Source organism: Anopheles funestus, chromosome 3RL (genome assembly GCF_943734845.2).
Source record: "Anopheles funestus chromosome 3RL, idAnoFuneDA-416_04, whole genome shotgun sequence".
NCBI classification, from domain to species: domain Eukaryota; kingdom Metazoa; phylum Arthropoda; class Insecta; order Diptera; family Culicidae; genus Anopheles; species Anopheles funestus.
In genome coordinates this window covers 55,427,615-55,449,371 of record NC_064599.1, presented here as the reverse complement: position 1 = coordinate 55,449,371, position 21,757 = coordinate 55,427,615, and the positions used below count along the sequence as shown (strand labels likewise).

General features: G+C 42.1%; 6 protein-coding genes across 7 annotated transcripts; 3 read left to right on the top strand and 3 right to left on the bottom strand.

The window, feature by feature from the left end:
* Positions 1–4,833: 4,833 nt before the first annotated feature.
* On the bottom strand, positions 4,834–6,411 carry LOC125770224 (enoyl-[acyl-carrier-protein] reductase, mitochondrial). Its single transcript, XM_049439610.1, has 2 exons — positions 6,075–6,411; positions 4,834–6,004 (listed from the first exon to the last, which is right to left on the bottom strand). The coding sequence occupies exons 1-2, from the start codon at positions 6,301–6,303 to the stop codon at positions 5,142–5,144; spliced, it is 1,092 nt and encodes a 363-aa protein (XP_049295567.1). The 5' UTR covers positions 6,304–6,411; the 3' UTR covers positions 4,834–5,141.
* Positions 6,412–6,681: 270 nt separating this feature from the next.
* On the bottom strand, positions 6,682–8,089 carry LOC125770248 (probable enoyl-CoA hydratase, mitochondrial). The gene is made up of 2 exons (XM_049439650.1): positions 7,841–8,089; positions 6,682–7,704 (listed from the first exon to the last, which is right to left on the bottom strand). The coding sequence occupies exons 1-2, from the start codon at positions 7,950–7,952 to the stop codon at positions 6,917–6,919; spliced, it is 900 nt and encodes a 299-aa protein (XP_049295607.1). The 5' UTR covers positions 7,953–8,089; the 3' UTR covers positions 6,682–6,916.
* A 339-nt stretch (positions 8,090–8,428) lies between these two features.
* On the bottom strand, positions 8,429–9,864 carry LOC125770288 (death-associated protein 1). The gene is made up of 3 exons (XM_049439698.1): positions 9,536–9,864; positions 9,366–9,454; positions 8,429–9,292 (listed from the first exon to the last, which is right to left on the bottom strand). Exons 1-3 carry the CDS (start codon positions 9,579–9,581, stop codon positions 9,131–9,133), a joined length of 297 nt encoding a protein of 98 aa, XP_049295655.1. The 5' UTR covers positions 9,582–9,864; the 3' UTR covers positions 8,429–9,130.
* Positions 9,865–10,686: 822 nt separating this feature from the next.
* Positions 10,687–13,332, top strand: LOC125770172 (H/ACA ribonucleoprotein complex non-core subunit NAF1). Its single transcript, XM_049439527.1, has 2 exons — positions 10,687–11,712; positions 11,787–13,332. Exons 1-2 carry the CDS (start codon positions 10,829–10,831, stop codon positions 12,676–12,678), a joined length of 1,776 nt encoding a protein of 591 aa, XP_049295484.1. The 5' UTR covers positions 10,687–10,828; the 3' UTR covers positions 12,679–13,332.
* Positions 13,333–14,707: 1,375 nt separating this feature from the next.
* Positions 14,708–20,244, top strand: LOC125770183 (inositol-3-phosphate synthase). Of its 2 annotated transcripts, none has more exons than XM_049439546.1 (4): positions 14,708–14,809; positions 15,090–15,244; positions 18,155–18,853; positions 18,927–20,244. In XM_049439546.1, exons 2-4 carry the CDS (start codon positions 15,122–15,124, stop codon positions 19,794–19,796), a joined length of 1,692 nt encoding a protein of 563 aa, XP_049295503.1. In that variant the 5' UTR covers positions 14,708–14,809; positions 15,090–15,121; the 3' UTR covers positions 19,797–20,244. The 2 variants fall into 2 exon arrangements, with proteins under 2 accessions (XP_049295503.1, XP_049295502.1); XM_049439545.1 differs by having other exon boundaries at positions 14,718–14,932.
* A 484-nt stretch (positions 20,245–20,728) lies between these two features.
* On the top strand, positions 20,729–21,372 carry LOC125770287 (uncharacterized). Its single transcript, XM_049439697.1, has 2 exons — positions 20,729–20,923; positions 21,078–21,372. Exons 1-2 carry the CDS (start codon positions 20,819–20,821, stop codon positions 21,288–21,290), a joined length of 318 nt encoding a protein of 105 aa, XP_049295654.1. The 5' UTR covers positions 20,729–20,818; the 3' UTR covers positions 21,291–21,372.
* The last annotated feature ends 385 nt before the right edge of the window (positions 21,373–21,757 follow it).

The following is a 21,757-nucleotide window of genomic DNA, read 5'->3' as shown; positions in this document are numbered from 1 at the left end:
CAACCGACGATGGTACAAAACCTTTGATTGTAGATTAACCATGCAAAAACTCAAAACAATGGTTACACCAGCAGCAGCAGCACTTCTAAAGTTGTCTAAAGATCTTGGATAAAATTCTAATGCCACGAATTCTCGAAGGAGCAGTTGTTTGGTCTTGACTGTTGAGCAGATCGGACGTGCTGTTACCAGTAAGAGTATTAATAATATTAATGAAAGCGAGTCAGGGAGGCCACAATAATAAAGGACAAAACCATATAAATTTTGTACGATACGTACGGTACGGCCTTCAAGAGAACTTTTTGGGCGATTCCCTTGAAATTATGGCGTTTACCAAACAGTTCAATCCAATCATCAGTGGCAATCATTAGTGATAACATCCTGCATCGATGATGGTATCAAATTTAAATTCTTCCCACCACGTTTACCGAACTTCAAAAGCCTTTGGGAAGCTGCGGTGAAGTCCTTCAAAACCCTTTTAAAACCAACGATAGGAAATGCTGTCCTCACGAGTGAGGAACTCAACACTCTGCTGATCCAGATAGAAGGGTGCGTGAATTCTCTTCTAACACTGACACCTCTATCCAATGAGCCGTCGGATTTGGAAGTGCTCACTCCAGGAAACTTCCCGATTCATCGTCCGATCATGTCCCTCGCAGAACCGTCATTGGAAGAGTTGCTGTTCAACCGCCTCGATCGCTGGCAAAGGTTGCTAGAGTATTTACGCCGCCTCGATGGAAACGATAGTCCACCGACTACTTGTCAGGATTGCAGGAAAGAAGCAAGTGGAACAAGCAGAAAGACAACGTACTACTGGGAACCATGGTGCTGTTGAAGGACGGAGAGCTGCCTTCATCCAAATGGCGAATCGGGCGCGTAATACAAATCATTGTTACTCCCTGTCTCGCCAGTTCGGCGACAGTTTAGAAAAAAAAACCCTACCCCTGAAAACGCAATCTTCCGGCTAGACACGATTCCCACCCCGCATAGTCTGCGCCAGCTTAGTTGGCAACTGCTAATCCTGGTGCACATGTTGCTGCATCTCCTTTTTCTAACCACGCTGTTCGCTTCTATCAGCCCAAAAAGGACTATATAAGCAGGGCCATTTCATCCACAAAAAAGAATCTAAATTCAAGTGTCATTTCATCAACATCGTGTCAATCAGGTCCAAACGAATTTTCTTCCCTGTAAAAGCCAAAATCGCATCTTTGAATTTCGTGCCATGCGCGCTCCCACCCAGCCATTCGAAATCATTAGATTTCACTTAAATAAGTTAGCTTGTAACTTAGGACGTTCGAAAAAAATAAATAAATAAAATTTCTTCTCACAATAACTTTGATAGCTGTGATAAGACCCATTCTGACTATGCCTCCCAAGTTTGAATAAATAGTGCCAAAACTCACAAGAAAAAATTCAAATATGTCAAAACAAAATCCTCAAAACAATACTAAATGTCTCACCATGGCATAGGACGCATTTGGTTTACAAAGAAAGCAATGTAGAAAAAATCCAACAATACATAACGAAACTTGCCTTGAATTTTAACGCTAAGGACATCAACTAAATTAATGAACGTACAAAAGAATTATCCTCAAACACATTTCCACATCCTATCCCAAAATTCCTAGTTACTATTTGAAAACCGGTATGTAACCATCAAATGAACAGCCAAGAACAGATTATAGCTACATATAATGATCTAAAATTGTTCAATAAGGTAGATTAACATTAGTATAAGAACTAGATTAGGACACTATGTTAATTAGGGTTAAGATTAGGTTAATTTTTCTTACTTCCTTTCGCTCAATATGCAGGTTTTTTGGTTTAATTTTTTTCCCCCGCGAAGTTGTTTTTTCGTTAGGTAAATAATTTTAAAAACGCTGTAGACTAAAAGTGAGCGATCCGATGATGTATGCGGTGGCGGAGTCGGTTCTTACACAAAAGAAGCGGGTATCAAAAATCTTATCCGGACGTACATCTGTGCGCAAGACTGAACGGAGTGAAGGTTAGATTCGGGGAAAGGATCATCCGGTTAAGCCACCAGCAATCAGGATCAATCACGTGTTGATAAGTTGCCGAATACTGCCGATGAAACATCAAAACATATCGAGCAACCAACATCGATCCAGATCATTTTTGTTGTTGATCACTATTTGGCGCCAATGCGGACGAAGTTCACCTCAACCCGGGTTCCCTAAAAGACAGAAAAGTTCAGAAGGCATTCGATATTACTTTAGGTGAGACTTTACTACCAGAGAATGAATATAATACTACGAACGAAAGCCAGACTCTCACCAGGTGGCTGCTACACCAGATTTGGCAGGATCGACAAGAGACCGAACGTAAGAACTGCTTATACCGGACAATTCAGCAATATACACGGCTCAGACACGAAGAGAAAAAAGTTCAACACACCCAGAAGCAATGTTTAGAGAAATAGCAGGTTCGGGTATTTAAAAAAAATCAGATTGTGCTACGGATCTGGAAGAAAGTTCAACGGAAGAACTATTGACTTAAGGTGACCTGCTGTCGAAATAAGTATGGAGTTCAGCATATAATATCGAGCATTGGAAAAAAATATTCGACTATTCGACATCCTTCTCATCCTTCACTGGCGGCACAAGAGTTAGTTAGGCAGAGAGAGAAAGCATGTTTATTTTTCTAATCAAGTTGTTTGTTAAAGTTTAACAATCGCTATGATAGATAGAGTCCTTAATAGATTATTTGACCAGTTCCATACAACCAACTGACAAGGCATTTAACCTTGTCAATAAGATCTCAATGAGAAGAAGTATTGCACGAGCTTCAGAACATACAGAAAAGTAATATAGTTGTGATTTTATGCTTGTAACCGGGAAAATTAATTAGTATAACCTAAAGCCTTGTAGCATATTTTAAGGTAGATAGCGTTGAATATGATAATGAGATTATGTATGCTGGTTGATAGCGCTGCATATGCATAAATAATCTCATTATCATTGGCTATATTACACACTAGCCATAAAAGAAATCTAACAAAACATCGGATCGGATCGGATTTATTTGAAATTAAAAATAAATGGTCAAACCTCTTATATTCCACCAGGCGTCTCCATTAAATCGAGCATTTCGTTGCGGTAATCGAAAAAGTAGAACAAATGTAAAGCTGTAACGATTAGTTATGGCTACATTCGTATAAAAATGTTGTAAAAGTTAGATTTATGTGATTTGAATAATTATCCTGTTAATTTGTATTACGTTGTGATACATTGGACCATAATTATCATCATAATGAAGTCATAATACCACCACTGAATGATTTAAAATTTTACTAATATTTCTAATCTTATGTGATTTCTGATCTCGACTGTTGTAATATTAATAATAACACATAAAAAACAAATTTATAATTTGCAACAGCCAATACTAAATAACATATGCAGATAATAAAATACCGTATTTCTCCGTGTATAAAATGCACCTTGGACTACAGACAAGTGATGTTAGGAAAATATTTTACTATTAAAAATCAAAGTTAAACAAAAAAATATTATTAAAAACAAAAAAGAAAAAAACCAATTTTTTGACAAAAAAAAGTTGCTGGTCTGATACACGCGGAAGTACGGTAATAGCCTTTTTCATACTGGACATTGCCAGATGCGCTAAAGTGAAACCATTGCTGTCACTTACAAAGACATAAATGCTAACATCAGCGAGGAACCTGCCTTCGGAAATATTGTGTCAGCTCCAAGATAGTCACTACTGAGCAAACTTGTTACGTTCTTCAAATGTTCACATTAAGGTAAAATAAAGAGTATGTCATAATTATCATTTTTTTTTTAACTGTATCGTACTATCAATTGATTAGCTTGATATGTTTGGTTTTCCTGTTTTAACGTCAACGTACGAATGTTCCCCAATTGATTTTTTTAATTGCAGACATTTTGTTGTTTACTTTACTAAGAGTAATATACCATATTTACGCGTGTATAACAACTTTAAAGTATTTTTGGCTCATATCTTGGAGGAAAAACATGAATTAGAATGTTACGGCAAGCGTTAAAAAGAATACAAAAATTCCATCAGGTACTAAACCAGAGGCAGAGACAAAAATGTATTAATGCGTTTTTGCATTAAGAGCAAAACATAAGAATGTTTTTTCTGAAACAGCTTCTGTTTCACATCCCTTTTGCTATTCAGGTTATACTCCGCTAATTCGTTGTCGAGACAGCGAACGCTCCTCGTCTCTTCTAGTCAGCTAAGCTGGCGACCCGACAGTTTGAATGAAATCTTTATCAAAATCTTGGATACAAAAAAAGGGGTGTAATACACACAAAAAAACGGTACTTTTCAACTTGATTGACTTTTTCCAATATGAATCTACGTAAATACTAATTTCTGTTGCGTTTTTCGATTAATTAACTATTGAAACTTTCGACCTAAAACTGTCATGTGTGTTCTAAAAAGCCATTTTTATTCTAGCTTTTTTCACAATATTGAGTCTTTCAGTACCATGTAGCTGATAAACTAATGTAGCTAACGGGAAGAAAACAAATCATCGATGGGCCTACTCAAATCCTAGTATCCTATTTCTACAGCTTCGATTTAATTACTTTTCAGGCCTCTCCTCGTCGTACAGAGCAACTAAATGTACCACCATATATATTGGGAACAGGGTCAAAATAACAGATTACTTCTGAAATAACATGAAACGAAACTTTACAACATTTTTACAAAAAATAGCAACAATTATTTGGTACACTATTAGATTCGTTCAACTTTTTCGATTACCGCTACAAAATGCTTGATTCAATGGAGACGCCTGGTAGGTCATAAAAGATATGAAACATCAGTGTGTTCTTTCATGTCTGGTTTTATTTAGTTTAAACGTAAAATAATTAACATTTTTGTAGAACCAATCCTTGCATGTGTGTACTTTAATCACATTTGAACAATCGCAGATATGAACCGTTGCAGTTTTTCCCATTTCGTAATTTTGCTTCTGTTTATGTTGATAGACTATGCAAACAAAAGAAAAAAAGATTCTACCAATAGGTATCAATCTCTGTTCTTGTAGTAATAAACTACCACCCCATACAAACGTTTGTGCAATGCCATATTTGGAGTGCCCAACCATTATGTTACAATTATATTAAACACAGATCTTAAAACTGAAAAATGTACTTTTTACCAACAAAGCCCTGAATATTGAGTGCATTCGTAACCGCCGTAGTGTAGTTTTCGAACGAGATCATCTCATGGGCAGGTGCCTTCAGGGCTCCACGATCAATTAGACCAAACAGTTCGTTGAACATTTCGCTTCGCTGGGGACTGCCAGCATTTTCCTTCGTCCAACGTGTCATCCAGAAGCCGACGAACCGAAGATCCTTAAAAATAAGTGATGCCGTAGGTACGGTGACCGGTTCCCGCGACATACCGCCGTACGTGACCATTACACCGGCCTGATCCAGCTGTCGGGACAGCTCCAGTGCGTTCTTTCCACCGACGCAGTTCAGTGCCAACTTTGGCTTTCGAAAGATGCCATCCTTGAATAGTTTCGTCGTGCGCAGCTCTTCCTCGGTAAGTATCTCTGCTGCCCCAAGCCCTTTCAGGTAATCTTTCAGCTGTCCAAACTCGGGCCGGTCACGTACGATGCCCACACATTCCACATTCCAAGCCCGGCACAACTGAATAATGGCCTGGCCGCAGGCAGAGTTAGCCCCGTTCTGTATTACGGTATCACCCGGTTTCAATGTGACAAAATCTTTCAACATCCGGTAACCGGTACATGGATTCACGGTGATTGTTGCTGCTTCCGCCACGCCGATATTTGCCGGAACTTTCATCAGTTGATTTGCGCTGTAGATTGCATGGGAACGCCACGTACCGAGACCGGTAGCAAATGGAACAACGCGATCACCCACTTTAAGACTGTTGCTGGTACTGCCCTCTCCTCCAATGGCCACAATTTCTCCAACGCATTCGTTTCCACCGACGGCGGGAAATGCCGGTTTGACTGGGTACTTTCCTACGGACGATCGGAACTGTTAGCGTTGACAATAGGTTGAAAATACAATGTTATTAAACTACAAACGTACCTTGAATAGTGTTTATATCGGCTGGGTTGATCGGTGCACCGAGTGTCTTTATCAGTACCTCACCTTGTTTCGGATCCGGAACTGTTTCCTCCTGCAGTTGTAGCACTTTAGCCGGTTCACCAAACTCACCGTAGCGTAACACCTTTGCCATTACACTCATGTGGCGTGTAATAAGCGACGCATTTGATCCTGCCGTAGCGAAACCCAGCTGCCTCATAATGTGTGCCATCTTTTGTTCGTGTCGTGAAGGTTGTTAAGAATAATTTAATCCTCTGGATTGTTCACCGTGTTGTTGTTTTCTCACGACAAATGTGCTGTCAGAAAACTGACAGCATGGCTGTGACATAACGCATGTATTACAACATCGCGATACGCATCATGAACAGCTGATTCGAACCGTGCGCTCGAAAGAAAATTATTATTAGATTTAAAATTCGTATTAACTTTACATTCAGCGGTTAAGCTTAAGAAAATTCTACAAATTACAACAGTAGAAAATATTGTATGAACTTACAATGTTCGGTAGTACATATCAAGCACCAAACGAACATTACGTAGTCCATGGAAGGTGGAAGCAGATAAGCAGTACAAACACAAACAGATCCCATTAACAGTGTTACTATGCGAATTTTATTCGGTTTATTGTTATCTCGTAATGCTTCACTTTGCGAAAACCTGTGTATAAAAATAAGCTATGTCCAAAAGCGGCATATTCTACGAATACGATCCCCTTTCCGTTCATAGTAAATGCAACTGGTGTGTATTAATGGCCGGGGAACAGAGCACGACAACGCCGCACAACCCCGTCTGGAAAGTGTAGGGAATGCTTTTCCGCGTGTGTCTTATTCGTTGGAAAACTTCGGTGCGCGCTTCTCGACGAATGCGGTCATACCCTCCAGACGGTCCTTCGTCGAGAACGTAGCATGGAAGTGGCGACGCTCGAAGCGCAATCCCTCGTTCAACGTCATTTCGTATGACGAGTTGACCGCTTCCTTGCACAGACGCACGATCAACGGGGAGAATGTGGAAATTTTCTCGCCCAATTTCACGGCCTCCTCCACCAGCTTATCAGCAGGGAACACCTTGCTGACCAGTCCGGAACGTTCGGCTTCCTCTGCCGTAATCATGTTTCCGGTAAGACACATCTCCATCGCCTTCGATTTGCCCATGGCACGGGTGGTGCGCTGAGTACCGCCGGCACCAGGAATCGTACCGAGAGCGATTTCTGGCTGACCGAAGCGAGCCTTATCGCCCGCGTAGATGATATCGCACATCATAGCGAACTCACAACCACCGCCGAGTGCGTACCCGTTCACGGCAGCAATGATGGGCTTCTGTGCCTTAGCCACACGCGTCCAATTGGCCAGAAAGTCGGTGTTAATACACTTTGCGTACGTGTTAGGCTGCATCTCCTTGATATCGGCACCGGCGGCAAATGCCTTCTCGCTACCAGTGATGACGATCGCACCGATCGAATCGTCCGCTTCGTAACGATCCAGTGCATCGTTGACTTCCGCCATCAATCCATTGCACAGAGCATTCAGCGCCTTTGGGCGGTTCAATGTAATCAGGGCAACATTTTTCTTCTCACCTGCCAGCTCGGCTTTGATAAACTCGTACGACTTGGGAGCTGTTGTTGTTGTTGCGAAGGAAACATTAGATTTGTTAAACCAATTTGACCTTGAATTACATAACGACGCAGGCCCCCGTTCGTTGCTGGGTTAACTTACTTCCAGACGGAAGGGGAGAAGTGGAGCTGTACTTACCACTGCTGTAGAATCGAAGAAGGTTGGCCTGTTGCTGCTGCTGGTTGGTGGCCACATTGCGCACCATCTGACTAGCTACGCGAGAAGCAAGCATACGTCCAATGTTTGCCATTTTTGACGAGAGAAAGTTACAAAATTCGACACACGAGATAGACGAGTAGCACAGCAATTGGCGACCGCTCCAACAGCTTACAAATACAGTATGATAATGGCCGGTACACGCATGCTAAGCGTTGGAGCCTTGCACAACTACACGAGTAGGCCGTGAAAGCCGGTTGGAACACAGTGGTTTGTCGAACTGTCAAAATGGTTGGGCCAGAATGCAAAATAAATTTGGCTTCATATTTTTATATGAATAAATCTTTATATGCAATAATATCATTACAATCATGTAATAATATCATTATAACGCAATACAAACGATCGTGGAGCAAACGGTTAATGGTCGTTACGGCTGATCAGATGACTCCTCAGCGGAAATAACCTTAATAACATTGCAAACGATTTCATGTTTTCATGTGAATTTAAGCAAAATTTAGTTTAATGGACGATCTTCAGATGTAACTATTGTGAAATAAGCAAAATCTATAATTGTACACATTTCATTGCTTTATTGATAGCTGGAACATCGGTGCAGCACCTTATAACGCACACCTGTGCGAATGCCAAAAGAAAAACAATTATCTTCCCTTCGGCAACAAGTGATGATTAGTGACATAAAGAAAACTTCTATAAAATGATGTACTTTTCCAAACACTCCCTGTAGCTTCCCACTAATTTGAGTTCATATTATGTTTCAATCAATACGCAATAATTACTGCAGCACATCTCGGGTGTTATTTTCTGTTAGTACATAGTTACACGTTTTTATTACTTAACTACCAAACCCATAGGAAAACCAGAGGAAAACAAAAGCTGCCCCATTCAATAGGTCATCTTTGTCTTGCAAATGGAAAGAAAATGTTATATTGCGCGCTAAGCAACGCTAAAAAAGAACCAAAATTAGCAAATTAATGAGAGTAAGAAAATAACATTTGCCCTGACATTGATTATCGATAAGGCCATCTTCTTAACCTGATGTGCATAAATTTTGAAGCAAAGCTAGGGAACGGTTCGTAAGGAACACCCATCAGCATAATTGCTTCCCTAGTCACATGTTACCATTACTTCCAAAATACACTTGGTTAGGGGTCGTACAACACCTAACCTATATTCTTTATCGTCGATTACTTCCTCACTTCCGCTTCTTTTGCTTCTCGCACCCATTGATATTGCATGAACATGCATGATTCACTTTCGAGGCTGCTGGATGTGGTTCACGGGCTTGGTGTGCACAGGTGCCGGAGGTTTTTGAGCGTGGGCCACTTGCGATGCCTCGACGGAATGGTCAGTATGTTTCGCATTTGTTGCCGACTGAGCCACCTCACCGGTGTTTACATTTGGTGATGGATTCTAGAACAAGAAAAAAAACAACAAAACAAGATTAGAATGAAGACATACTAAAAGCGGTAATGAGGCTTCCTACCGAAAGCCCGATGACCTCGACCGGATCCTTGGCTGGTCTTTCGCTGTTCGGGGTCTTATGCTGCACGATACGCATTCCACCTGCCTTCACTAAAATTGGAAAGAAATGTTTGCACAGATGTTTCCTGTTCTTGCTTAAGCTAGATTGGTGCACTAGATCAGCGTACTTACCTGCTGGGGGATGTCCAGCAACCAATCCTTTGTCTTCATCAGCCATCGTTTTGCTACGTGTGCCTTCTGTTTGCTTTCAGATAGATCTGCTGCGTTTCTAAATGCACCTACCAGGGATAGCCAACACTACAAGCGAAGCTTATCTCTTATCTACGGTTGCCCGAAAAAAACACGATTTCACAAATACGCCAACACAAACCACGCAATTGTACATGCAGCTTAGAATCTGGTGCCAATGGCGTTGATATGGCTTTTGACAATTCGATGTATCGCGTTCCACGAAGGCAAGAAACAGAAGCGCGGAATAGAAATCAAAATAAATAACACAATCAGTGTTGGATGGAAAATGAAGAAGGGGAATCGAAAACAGAGACGCAAAAGCTGCCTTCAATTCGAATGAGCTGCAGTTTAATATTAATAAAAACCATGTAAATGAGCAATGTTTGTGATATTTCTATCGAAAATTAAAGAATCATGGCATTTTAGTTTGCAAAGGAATGATATGTTTAGAAGCAAAAATAAAAAGGAATCGTAATTTGGGCATTTAAAATCCTAATCTTACTTCAAGCTACGGTATTAAACCTATCGTGCAAATATTCATTTCCCAGCTAACAGTTTGGAAAAGGCTTTTTCCACGCAGCACGACGACACCATTGAAAATTAAATAAATCAGACAGCTTTCTGGCCAATAAGATAAGTAGTATTGGGGATTATTTAATTCAAAACGAAACAAGAAGAAGTGTCAAAATGACCTATTTTCTGTGCGACAACTTGGAAGAGGTTTTTTCTTGTTATTTGTGAAAAAGGTGTGTTGGCATCCGCATGAGGACTTGTGAAAACACGATACATATGTTCCATCCGTCAGCACGGGGGATGGAATCTCACAGATTAATCGTTTGGAGAGTATCGTTCGAGGCAACCAGCAAGCGTTTGGCATCCTGCAAATACATAATTATTAATCGAACTGGAGCATATTGCATCACTCCCTGCTCAAGGCATTGTCATGGCTTCATCTATCCCGCAGTTGATAAATTAAAATCAACTATGAAATTGTCGCTCCCAAGAAGCACGGATAATCCGACATCCTGAAAATCAGCTTTTGGTATGACAGGCCTTAAAATCCATAGCTGAATGATTGCTAAAAATGTTACTTGGGTTTTTCATATCAAAGTGTCACCAAATTGTAAACAAACAGACGCGATCAGCTTGCACGTGTTTTCTGTTTGCCGCGAATAGTTTGCACAGAAAGGATATCAACGGTTCGTACGCAGAAATTACTATCGAGGAAACAAAATGGAGGAAAGATCAAACTCCGATGAAACTACAAATGGCGATCAAGTGGAGGAAAAGGAGCAATCGCAAGAAACAACTATCCAGGCCACCATTGCTGAAAAAGAAGGCGGGAAAGTAAACCTTGACGAAGACAAACGTTTGGATGAGACATCCATTGAAACAATTACTCCTTCATCTGAAACGAATTCAGCAGCCAAAGATATCTGCGAAAGCAGTAGCGGCGACGAGAAATTGATTGAAGTAAAAGAAGCGCAGAGCGCCGAAGAATCATCAGCAGCGGAAGTCTCGGAAACACCCGGAAGCGTTGAAGCGAATAACACCATAGAAGCTCCTGTACAAGCTGAATCAGTTGATGCAAGTGTTGGAGATTTGGAAGAAGCTGTGGCCGAAGTTAACCCAACCATTGTAGAAGAAATCTCTCAAAAAGAAGTTCCGAAAGAAGCAGAACAAACTCCCACGATGGATCTCGCAGCTGAGCCCACTAATCAGGCAATGGAAGTAGAGGAGGAACCGGTTATCCCAACACCGGTTGCAATTGTTTCCATCCAGGAACAAGTCGTTGCAGACCAAACACTTCCAGTGCCGGTTGCAATTGTTTCCATCCAGGAACAAGTCGCCGCAGACCAAAAACTCGAAACGGAGGCTGTTCAAAAGATCAGCAACAGTTCGTTGTCAATGTTGTGTCAATATTCGGGAAGTTCCGATTCGGAGACGGAAGATACCGATACATCCAATGTGTTAGAGGAAGCAAAACCGAGCTCATCGTCTTCCTCTTCCGACGACAGTGATGTAGAGATTGTTAAGGAAAATTCTATGACTGCCGGAGGCTATCGTGTGCAGGATGATCCGATTTTAGTAAGCGATGCAGAAACCATGGATACAAAGTAAGTATTTTGTTCGACCGATCATATTTTAAGTTTCGTTTAGCTTCAAGTTAACATTAGTACTGCTTTTTTAGCGCTGCATCTTCGGAAGATGAAATTGAAGAACCCGTTACGGGACCGATCCGTACCGCGGGTGAGATACTGCCACATGAATTGCCTCCTATCGAAGAGTTGACCATTACCGTCCCGGAGACGGAATGTAAACCAATCGGGCATATCGATTCGATTGTGTCACAGATCGTACTGGTACAGTCCGTTGCTGGAGCCGAGTTGCTTAATTTAGACACAGTTCTGTTTCTGGAGCGTGGAAAACGCGCACTGGGGAAAATTTTCGACGTGATCGGTCAGGTAAACCAGCCCATCTATTGCGTGCTGTTCAACTCGAATCAGGAAATATTGACCAAAAACATAACCACCGGAATGGAGGTATTTTGCGCACCTCGGACAGAATACACCTCGTTCATCATCCTGTCGGAGCTGATGCGCACGAAGGGTTCCGACGCCAGTTGGATGCATGATAATGAAATTCCATCCTATATGGCCGAACATTCGGACGATGAGGAGGAAAGGGCAGCCAAGAGGAACCGTAAGAAGAGTGCAGCTAATCGCCATCACACGCAAAATGAGGACGGCGAATGTAGCGAGATGGGTGAAGAACAACAGCAACAACACTATAATCCCCGACAGCCAAGTCCATCCTCTTCTAGAGGACATTACGCGCATCGTCCGCCACAGGCCGGTAGACAGTACAATCCACGCTATCCGTCTGGTAGCAGTTGGCATCACAATTACAACCCGAGGTTTAATCACCCGCAACAGTATCGACCCCGATTTCCGCAGCGGAACCCGCAACAGTTCCCGCAAATACCGCATATGCAACCACCACCACAAGGCGGCATGTTTCTGCGGAATCCTTTCGCTGGACAAGGTCCACCACGACCACCACCACCTGCAGGATCGAATTAATGCTGCGGATGTGTTGTTGCGGTTGGAAGCCACAAATTACCACGGTAAGGAATGGTGGGATGGACGTTTATGGATTTTTATTACTGAATTTACATTTTGAGAACTAAGAAGCATTATTTTAAAACTAAAGATTGAAATATAATTGAGAATTATACTTCTTTACACGTTTACATGTTTTCGATTAGATCTGTTCCATACTGACTTGTGTTTCAACTCTTTTATTGGCTTTGGTGATTAGTTGTTCCTCTACTTTTATCACAAAATACATTGAGCAGATGCTCAGCCATTCTTGTCCAAATGTTTTGTACTGATCGTAGTTTAGAAACTTTCGAATAACTGGAGATCTTCGGTACAACATCCGTTTTCAGGCAGTTCCTAAATCTTCTCCAGTAATGAAGGCAACAACTTCCGACAAATTTGTAGTATTTTATGCCATATTAGCAATGTTTATCCTATTTGAATATTTCTTCACCATACCCTCAGAACGATTAGACTATCTCCGTGCCTGGTCTTCACATTTAGCAGTTGAACAATCGGAACCCGGCTTCATTTCGACCAAGAGACGCAAATAAGCTAATACGATATTCATTCGAAATAATATTTAGACATTTTTTAATATTACTTAAATATATTATCTTCAGATTTGCAAAGCATTTTAAAGCACAATTAATGTTTTTTTTAAATGTCCATTCCAACGCTTTGCGTTAGGCGGACAGGAGGGCAGGTAGTTCGAAAAGAAGATGACCGCACTTCACCCGTGTATGCTTGGCCATATACGCACAACATCTAAATCCCGTTCCGTGGGAGAAATAACCTGTTCCATCAAATTTATTCATATCATCCATATTATCAGGAATCAGCACGGCTAACAACCAACCGGGCACACGTGTTTATGTGCCTAACGCGGAATGAGCATCGATGGGTAAATAAATTGTCATTTAATTTATTCATGAGTTCCATGGTGTCGGCGACATCGAGTGATGCATCACCCTTACCACCGACCAAGATCTGTGCCAGTGGCGGCTCAATGCCGGCTTGCGTTAAACATTTCTGCGCACACCAAGATGCATCTCCCCGGCAAGACCGTATCGGAAAGAAAGAGAGAGGGGGAAAAGGCCAGGATCAAGGCCAGCTACATGCGATATAGGGGGTTGGAAACTTTAATCCAATAATACACAGTTTTTATTTATTTACAGGTAGGTATGGTTAACCCGTGGACACTTGGAAATCTCATATGATTGTGTCGTAATGAATTGTTGTAACAGGACGGACCATTTCACTTGAATATGGCAATCTTTTGAAGGCAGAAGAACACAAACCCAAGACTGATTGGAGTATGATTTAACCAAATTTCAAATCAGTGGAACGGTTGGAATAAAGTAAGAACCCCGTCCCGGAAGTATTTTTGGTAACAAACGATTTAATGATCTTCCCGTATCAGATAGAAATCTTCATTGGATACGCATATTATTGAATGCGTATTATACGCGAAAAATTATTCAGTTGTCGTCACATTAGCCACACATCAGTAGATAAAATTCAACGCCAAATTTGAGTTCTACCGAGTTCTTGTGTAATTCAAAAAAACATTTTGAACGCTTATCGATGAATCTGGACATTTGATGCTATTTGCTTTTGGGTTGTTGTCCCCTGCATCTACAGCTTCGTGCTTCCGAGTGTTCCGTAGCCGATAAGCACATTTATAGTGTGGTACACACCAACAGCAGCATTTAAAATACATTAATTTCATTCATACGGACATGGAACTTTCCTTAATTTCCCAGCAATGAATAAATTGTGTATTTAGGAAAATTTACAATAGTTTCGGTATTACTCATTGTAAGATTTATTAAAGAATTTAGAAAAGATTCAAATTTAATCTGCAAATTTAGTGCACTTGAAAATTCAAGTCATCTGATACGAAAGGCATGCTTCGATGTTTTACGACGAGTTTTAATTTTATTTTATTTCCAGCTTTGGTCGATTGGTTTGAAAACACATGTAGACAGGGAGGTAGTATATAATACGAAGCGTACCCGGCGCTGCGGAACCACTTGCGTTCGGGTTTCATCTCCGGTAGGATCAAATCACCGTCATCGCCGTTTTACCTGGGCACCGCAATACCAAAAAGGCAGGCATAACAAATCGCATTAAATCATTTTCACCAGTGACCATTTGCACTGTTTTGTTTCGTGTCCCGTGTGTTGCTTTGTTTCACGTTGCTAAGTGATTTTATGATCAGTGTGACAAACAGGTAGCACTATTTAGTTCGGGTGTCTATCGTCGCATCCAGCCATTCCATCCTTCTCGTGTGTCCAGGATATTCGACACAGTGCACAAAAGTTGTGTTTCAAGGCAGTGAGTGTGAGGAGTCTAATACCGACCGTCGTGTACGTGATTATTATTCGCAGGCTGCACAAACGGATACATCAGCGCATCAAGCATGGCATCATCATCACAGCTGAAGGTTCTTTCGCCGAATGTCCACTATACGGACGAACACATTGAAGTGGACTACCAGTATCAAACGACAACGGTGGTTAGCAGCGGTCCGAGCGGCTACACGGTAAGCTACCCTCTTCCCCGGAACGAACCAAGAGTTCGCGTTTCCATGGTAACGTATCGACGTGTGGAATGGGAGCGACAGTAGAAGCAAGTGAAAGCAAGTGTGAAATGTTCTACTAAAAGAAAGGGATGAGAAAAATATTCACCCACCCAGGGTCATGGTCACCGAATATCGATCCGCAACATTACTTGCCGCGTGTGTATGCACTTGTAAATTCTATAGTAATATAGAATACGCGCAAGAAGGAACCGGAAGGTTCCAGGGTGGCTAAAAATAGCCTACATGCCTACGACGGATGGAAATCGATTTTCCCGAACAGCCATCACGTTTGCCGCCCAATCCAAGAAGGTACTGAGGAAAAATGTTCTACCTTTTGGTGCAAGTTTTTATCACATGCGTTCGTAAACTGCTGTCAAAACAAACCCACTCCTCTATCTAGTCTAGTGACGCACTTTCAAAGCTGTTTGGAGTTTCGGTATGTTTCGCTGAAGACACTTAACATAACAAAATGTACGTCAGGATTCTGGTACTTCTGGATGGTGAAATACAAGAAAACGAAAAGATTTCTGTGATGGAACCGCTAAACAGCTAAACAAACCGGGCCTTGATAACTCGGCTATAAAATAAACTCATTCCATTTCCACCCAATTGGCCAATACGCGATGAGGTTTGAAAGGATCAATATTTACCCGTTTGCTTTGACCGGGAAGCATAAACGATACTGTTGGAATATCGTACTGAAATATTGATAAACCGATCATGATCTACGTACTCCGAAAAGTAATGCGAATGGCCGGTCAAATGCATGTTGCTGCAGTATTGGGAATTGGGGAGATGGAATGCACGAAGAAAAACGTTTGATAAAAAAGCGATACAACACATGATCCATCAACTTACGATAAAGCTGTTGGACTCACCCTTTCCCGCGCCCATTTGTCACAATCTTGGCTTATCGCGGTGTTTTAATTTAATTTTACACCTGTCTACTTCGTTTCCAAAATGTACGATCGATTGTTTGCACGAAGCCATTACATAAGTTATCGTTTACAGCAAAGCTAGTTTAAGCCTCACTCAAGCAAAAAAAAAAATATGAAAGAACTCAACACATACTGTAGCACATGTAAAACGGACGGTTAGATATTCGGTGACTCACGCCATTTGGTCGTACGATCTGAAACGGCCGACTACGTCGGTCTAGATAAGGAGACGGAATCCCGCCCGATGGAAGAAGTCGATCAGTTTTGGATTATTTTTTATCTAGCTTGTCTTACAAGAATCATGCGGAACTTGCATGTTCGATGGAGAAGAATGATTGTGTAATGAATTTTATAAGCAAAATTGTAGACTTTTACATCAAATAATTCAGTTTCGGTACATAATTATGTTTAAATAATCTAATATCTTCAAAGAAAACCTTACGTTGAGTGAAGCAGTTCATATAAATCATTAATATAAGTTAAGGAGCAAGGAACCTATCTCAATCCTTCTCTCGTACACGGGTCTTAATATCCAGCTAGATGTGCTTTTCTTATTTGTGAAGAAAAGATGAAAAAGATTGAGCCAAGACACACCTTCAGAGGTTCAGATGAGTGAGAGGTAGTGTTCTTGTTATCACCCCTCTTTACACTTCTATTTTTACATATATTTTAAGTAATTAAAATTTGATTTGTGGTGGAAGTTATTATCAGCATTTTGTATCAGCAAATTGTATGGTCCTATTTATTCTATGTCTTTTGAACAAGGAATTCTTACACTAACAAGTGTTACCGAGCGCCCACCTAACTACAAACAAGAACATTGAACTTTCGATGAAAGCTCGTTTGCTTTGTCGTCACTATCAAAGCATGAGGCGGAAATAAATATTTGTCCATAGATAACAGTTGGGCACCAAAATGATTATTCCCCAATCAATCCATCTAGATCGTAGAGACTATAGTCCATCATAAGTTGAGTAGTGGAGCATCTTTCTGGTGGTGTAACTGACTCCTATTTTTGCTATCGCCCTTACTCTCCCGATAAGGCGTGCACGGCATGATGGTGTAAAAACTGAATTCAAATTTACCTTCGGTATTGTTGATTACGTACGGTCAGATGCATGCGTTCGTCACCAAGCCGAAACGAATACGGCAGAACACGTGTTTGTCCCTCTTGTCAGTTTGAACAATTAACATTTGCTTGTTTGCTGTCACCTGATTGATGAGGCAGGCAGGGTTCAGTTTGATATGCGCCTCCGTTCACGCCTCCACACAAGCTCCCGAAGCTAATGAGCACCGTTGGCGGCTAGAATACACGGTTCGCCGTATGATGGCGTCAAAAGTGATCGTCTCAGCGCAAGATAATGAAGGAGAACTTAATCCTCCACCACCAGCGCAGTGGGGGCAGACGGGTGGAAAAGTTAGCAACAGTTACGAAATATGCACTGAAAAACGTCAAGAAGAAAACCAAATGTGAGAATGAGGAAGATGATGCGATCTTTGATCTTCAGACACTGAACTTCCTTTTGTTCGGCATCGGCATCGGCATGAGCGGTGAAGAGCGGTGGAGAGAACTGGCCGGAATGTGTTCGGCAAATTAAATCGCTGATAATGCCAATTTATTTATACCTATATTGCACAACATAAAGCAAAACTGCTTGTCATTCGGTGAGGCAATCGCATTCTAAACCCGTTTTCTTGCAGGAGACATAACATTATGCAAAACGTTTTACCTGGAATCGATCACCGGAGGGGCGAGTTCGGGGTGGGAACGCGATCGTGATTAGAATATATTATCCTTTTACCAGACAATGATCTTGCTTTTATCGCGCGCACAGCAGGGGGTGGGTCACGTTCAAGGTCGGTTCATTAGTAAAAATTCGGCATTTTAGTTCCTCCTTTTTTTTCTGTGCGTACACGCTGTATATTCCAACAGGTGAAACCTGAGACAACGGAGTTGAACATCCGCACCGGGCGCCAGGTTCCACGGATGGGATTGATGCTGGTTGGCTGGGGTGGAAACAATGGTTCGACACTAACTGCCGCCCTGGAGGCAAACAAACGCAACCTGGAATGGCGCACCCGGCAGGGTATCCAGAAGGCCAACTGGTACGGTTCGATCACACAGTCGTCTACGGTTCTGCTCGGTTCGGATGCAACCGGGCAGGATGTGTATATCCCGATGAATGAGCTCGTACCGATGGTGAACCCGAACGATATCGTAGTCGACGGATGGGACATTAGCTCGATGAACATTGGTGATGCGATGAAGCGAGCGCAAGTTCTTGAAGTGGAACTGCAGGATCAGGTGTACAAGCGCCTGTCGCAGATGCGTCCTCGGCCTTCGATCTACGATCCGGATTTCATTGCCGCCAATCAGGCGGAGCGTGCGGATAACACGATTCGGGGAACTCGTTACGAGCAGTACCAGCAGATTGTGAAGGATATTCGCGAGTTTAAGGAACAGTCCGGCGTGGATAAGGTGGTCATTCTTTGGACGGCTAATACGGAACGGTTTGCCGAGGTGAAGGAAGGTTTGAACACCACCATGGCCGATTTGGAGCGTTCGTTGAAGCAGAACCACTCGGAGATCTCTCCTTCGACGATCTTCGCTATGGCTGCTATTGCGGAAAATGTAAGACTGCGACATGCTTTTATTGACTTGCGAAGTTATTTTGTTACTAATTCTCCATTTTTTTTCGTTTTAGTGTATCTACATAAACGGATCGCCGCAAAATACGTTTGTGCCCGGTGTAATTGAGATGGCGGAACACTACGGTGCGTTCATCGCAGGAGATGACTTTAAATCAGGACAAACGAAGCTAAAATCCGTACTGGTAGACTTCCTCGTTTCGGCCGGCATCAAGCCCGTCTCGATCGTCAGCTACAACCATCTGGGTAACAACGATGGCAAGAATCTCTCGGCCCCGCAGCAATTCCGCTCGAAGGAGATCTCCAAGAGCAACGTGGTGGACGATATGGTTGCATCCAATCACATTCTGTACGGTGCCGACGAGCATCCGGACCATTGCGTCGTGATCAAGTACGTACCGTACGTGGGTGATAGCAAGCGAGCGATGGACGAGTACACCAGCCAGATCATGCTCGGCGGTCACAACACACTGGTCATTCACAATACCTGCGAGGATTCGCTTCTGGCCACGCCGCTCATCCTTGATTTGGCCATTTTGGGTGAGCTTTGCTCGCGCATACAGATTCGCCGTAAGGAAGCAGCGGGCGGAGAGTTTGTCCCGTTCCGGTCAGTCCTTTCGCTGCTAAGCTATCTTTGCAAAGCACCATTAGTACCGCAGGGCACACCGGTCGTCAATTCGCTCTTCCGTCAGCGAACGGCAATCGAGAACATTTTGCGCGCCTGCATTGGTCTGCCACCGCTGAGTCATATGACGCTGGAGCACCGTTTCGATCTGCCCATCGGTGAGAGCCAGTCGGAGGGACAACACATTGCCAAGAAGGCACGTGTTAATGGTTCGGTTCCTTTTGCGAACGGCACCAGCGACAAATGTAACGGTGTACATAATGGTGATGCTCATTCTTCGGAGGAAGTGAGCAGTCACTAACTTGCGTTGCTAATTTTTTTTTTTTTGGATGGACAGACATGCAGCGTACACGTTGACGTCTTTACTTCCCATCCGAGGATTCAATGGTTTCTCCCTTAACAAGAACCCGTTATTGATCTATACATGGATAGTATAGCACATTTAATGAACCAGACATGTTCGTTTTCCCGCAAGTTTTTTTTTCAAACCTGGAGGAAGTATTGTAATAACCGAAACCTTTCTATCCAGAGCTGGCTTGTAATGTAAAAGCAAAGAACTGAACTGAACACAGGCAGCAAGCAGTACGACAAACAGACAAACGAAAAGGATACAATATTCATATAGAACAGTAGTTATCTGTTCCCTTTCCCGGAATGTTTATCCAGTCTAGTGTTAAGGATTCGTAAACATATGTACTATGTAAGCGTTTATGGAACAAGAAAATAAACTACACACTAGAATGTGACTACGCGGTTTGTGTGTCGTGTATTATTTTCCTTCATAGTACGGTTTTGAACTGTGTTTTTGTTGTAATGGTTTATAGAGTTACGTTGAAGATCAATAAATCTTTATAGTATTCATTCGGAATGTAAATATGGATATATTTTGAGTACCATTTGAAAGGAATGCCGCGAGAATCCTTTTCAACGAATGTCGACAATCTACTCAATGAAAAATGTCGACTGTAATATTTCGTTGACATCAAAGACAACAACCCGTCTTCGATCAAATATTTCAAACAAAAATGATCGATAGTTTTGAACAATTAAAATAAAAATAAGCAAAATTTTGAATGTATTTTTGGTAAATAAGAAAGTAAATTCTAAGAAAATAATTCGAAATTTTAGAAAACACGTAAAGTTGAGCAAGTCGACATTTATCAATTTAACGAAGGAACAGAATGTGGTCCAACCTGCTTCAATCTAGCAAAGTCGATTGACAGGAGTTTGACAGCTCCGCGGAAAAACAACAAATACTGCAGAAGAATCGTTCTTTCCGACGGTAAACCAGCGCGCGAACCTTTTGTTCCTTTTAAAAGCACGATGAGCCAACAGGATAAGGCCGCCCGGCGTGCGGCTCTCCGCAACGAGTACTGGCGCACGATGACCAACCCGCACAACCATCTGCGTGGGGAAAGCGGTGGTGTGGTATGTGTTCCTTCGACAATTCCGTTTCGATCCGGCTGCGGGTGCTATGATTATGTCATCAACTGATCCTTCCACCTGAAGTTCGGGACGTGTTCCGGGACAGAAACAGCTGAACTACTAAACAAAAACTTACGGCTTCTGCTTCCTTTTTCAGTTTGATACTGGCCTAGCACGGTTCCAGGCGATGCGTGTTAACCACTTCGAGCACTTCAAGCCGACTGGTCGCTCGTTCAAGATTGGATTGTTTACCGTCGTCATACCAATCATCGTCTACGCTAAGATGATGAAGTATGAGCGCGACCAGCGGGAACATCAGTACCGTACCGGGCAGGTGTCCTACGCTGACCGTCGCTTCAAATTCATCTAAAGCTGGAAGTTGTGCGTACATTTCGTTCGAAGCGTTGGTGTAGCAATCGTGAAATAAATTGTGAATAACAGGTACATCTAAAGTTGGTGAAGTATGGAAAGATTTGCACCTTATATACCCGAAACGGTTTAGTGGCGAATCGTTTATGTACAGAGAAAGTTTGTATCGCTTTGATCTATCCAGGATCTGTATTCTTTCGCTATCAATTAATGCCATTTGCAATGAAGTGTTTCACATTCTGGAATACCCGAATCGTACGTGCTGTACCCAGCCTTTTACATTGCATCAAATTTCATTGTGTCTTATACAATGAGATGACTGAGGCGTTGTAACTAAAACATTACCGACTTTGCCATTAATTAAATCAAAAACAAAAACATATTGCCATTTAGAATGTTGCATTTTCGAATGAGATCGATCCTTCTTTAATTTAAATGATAAGAGATCGTATGCACTAGTTGAAAGAT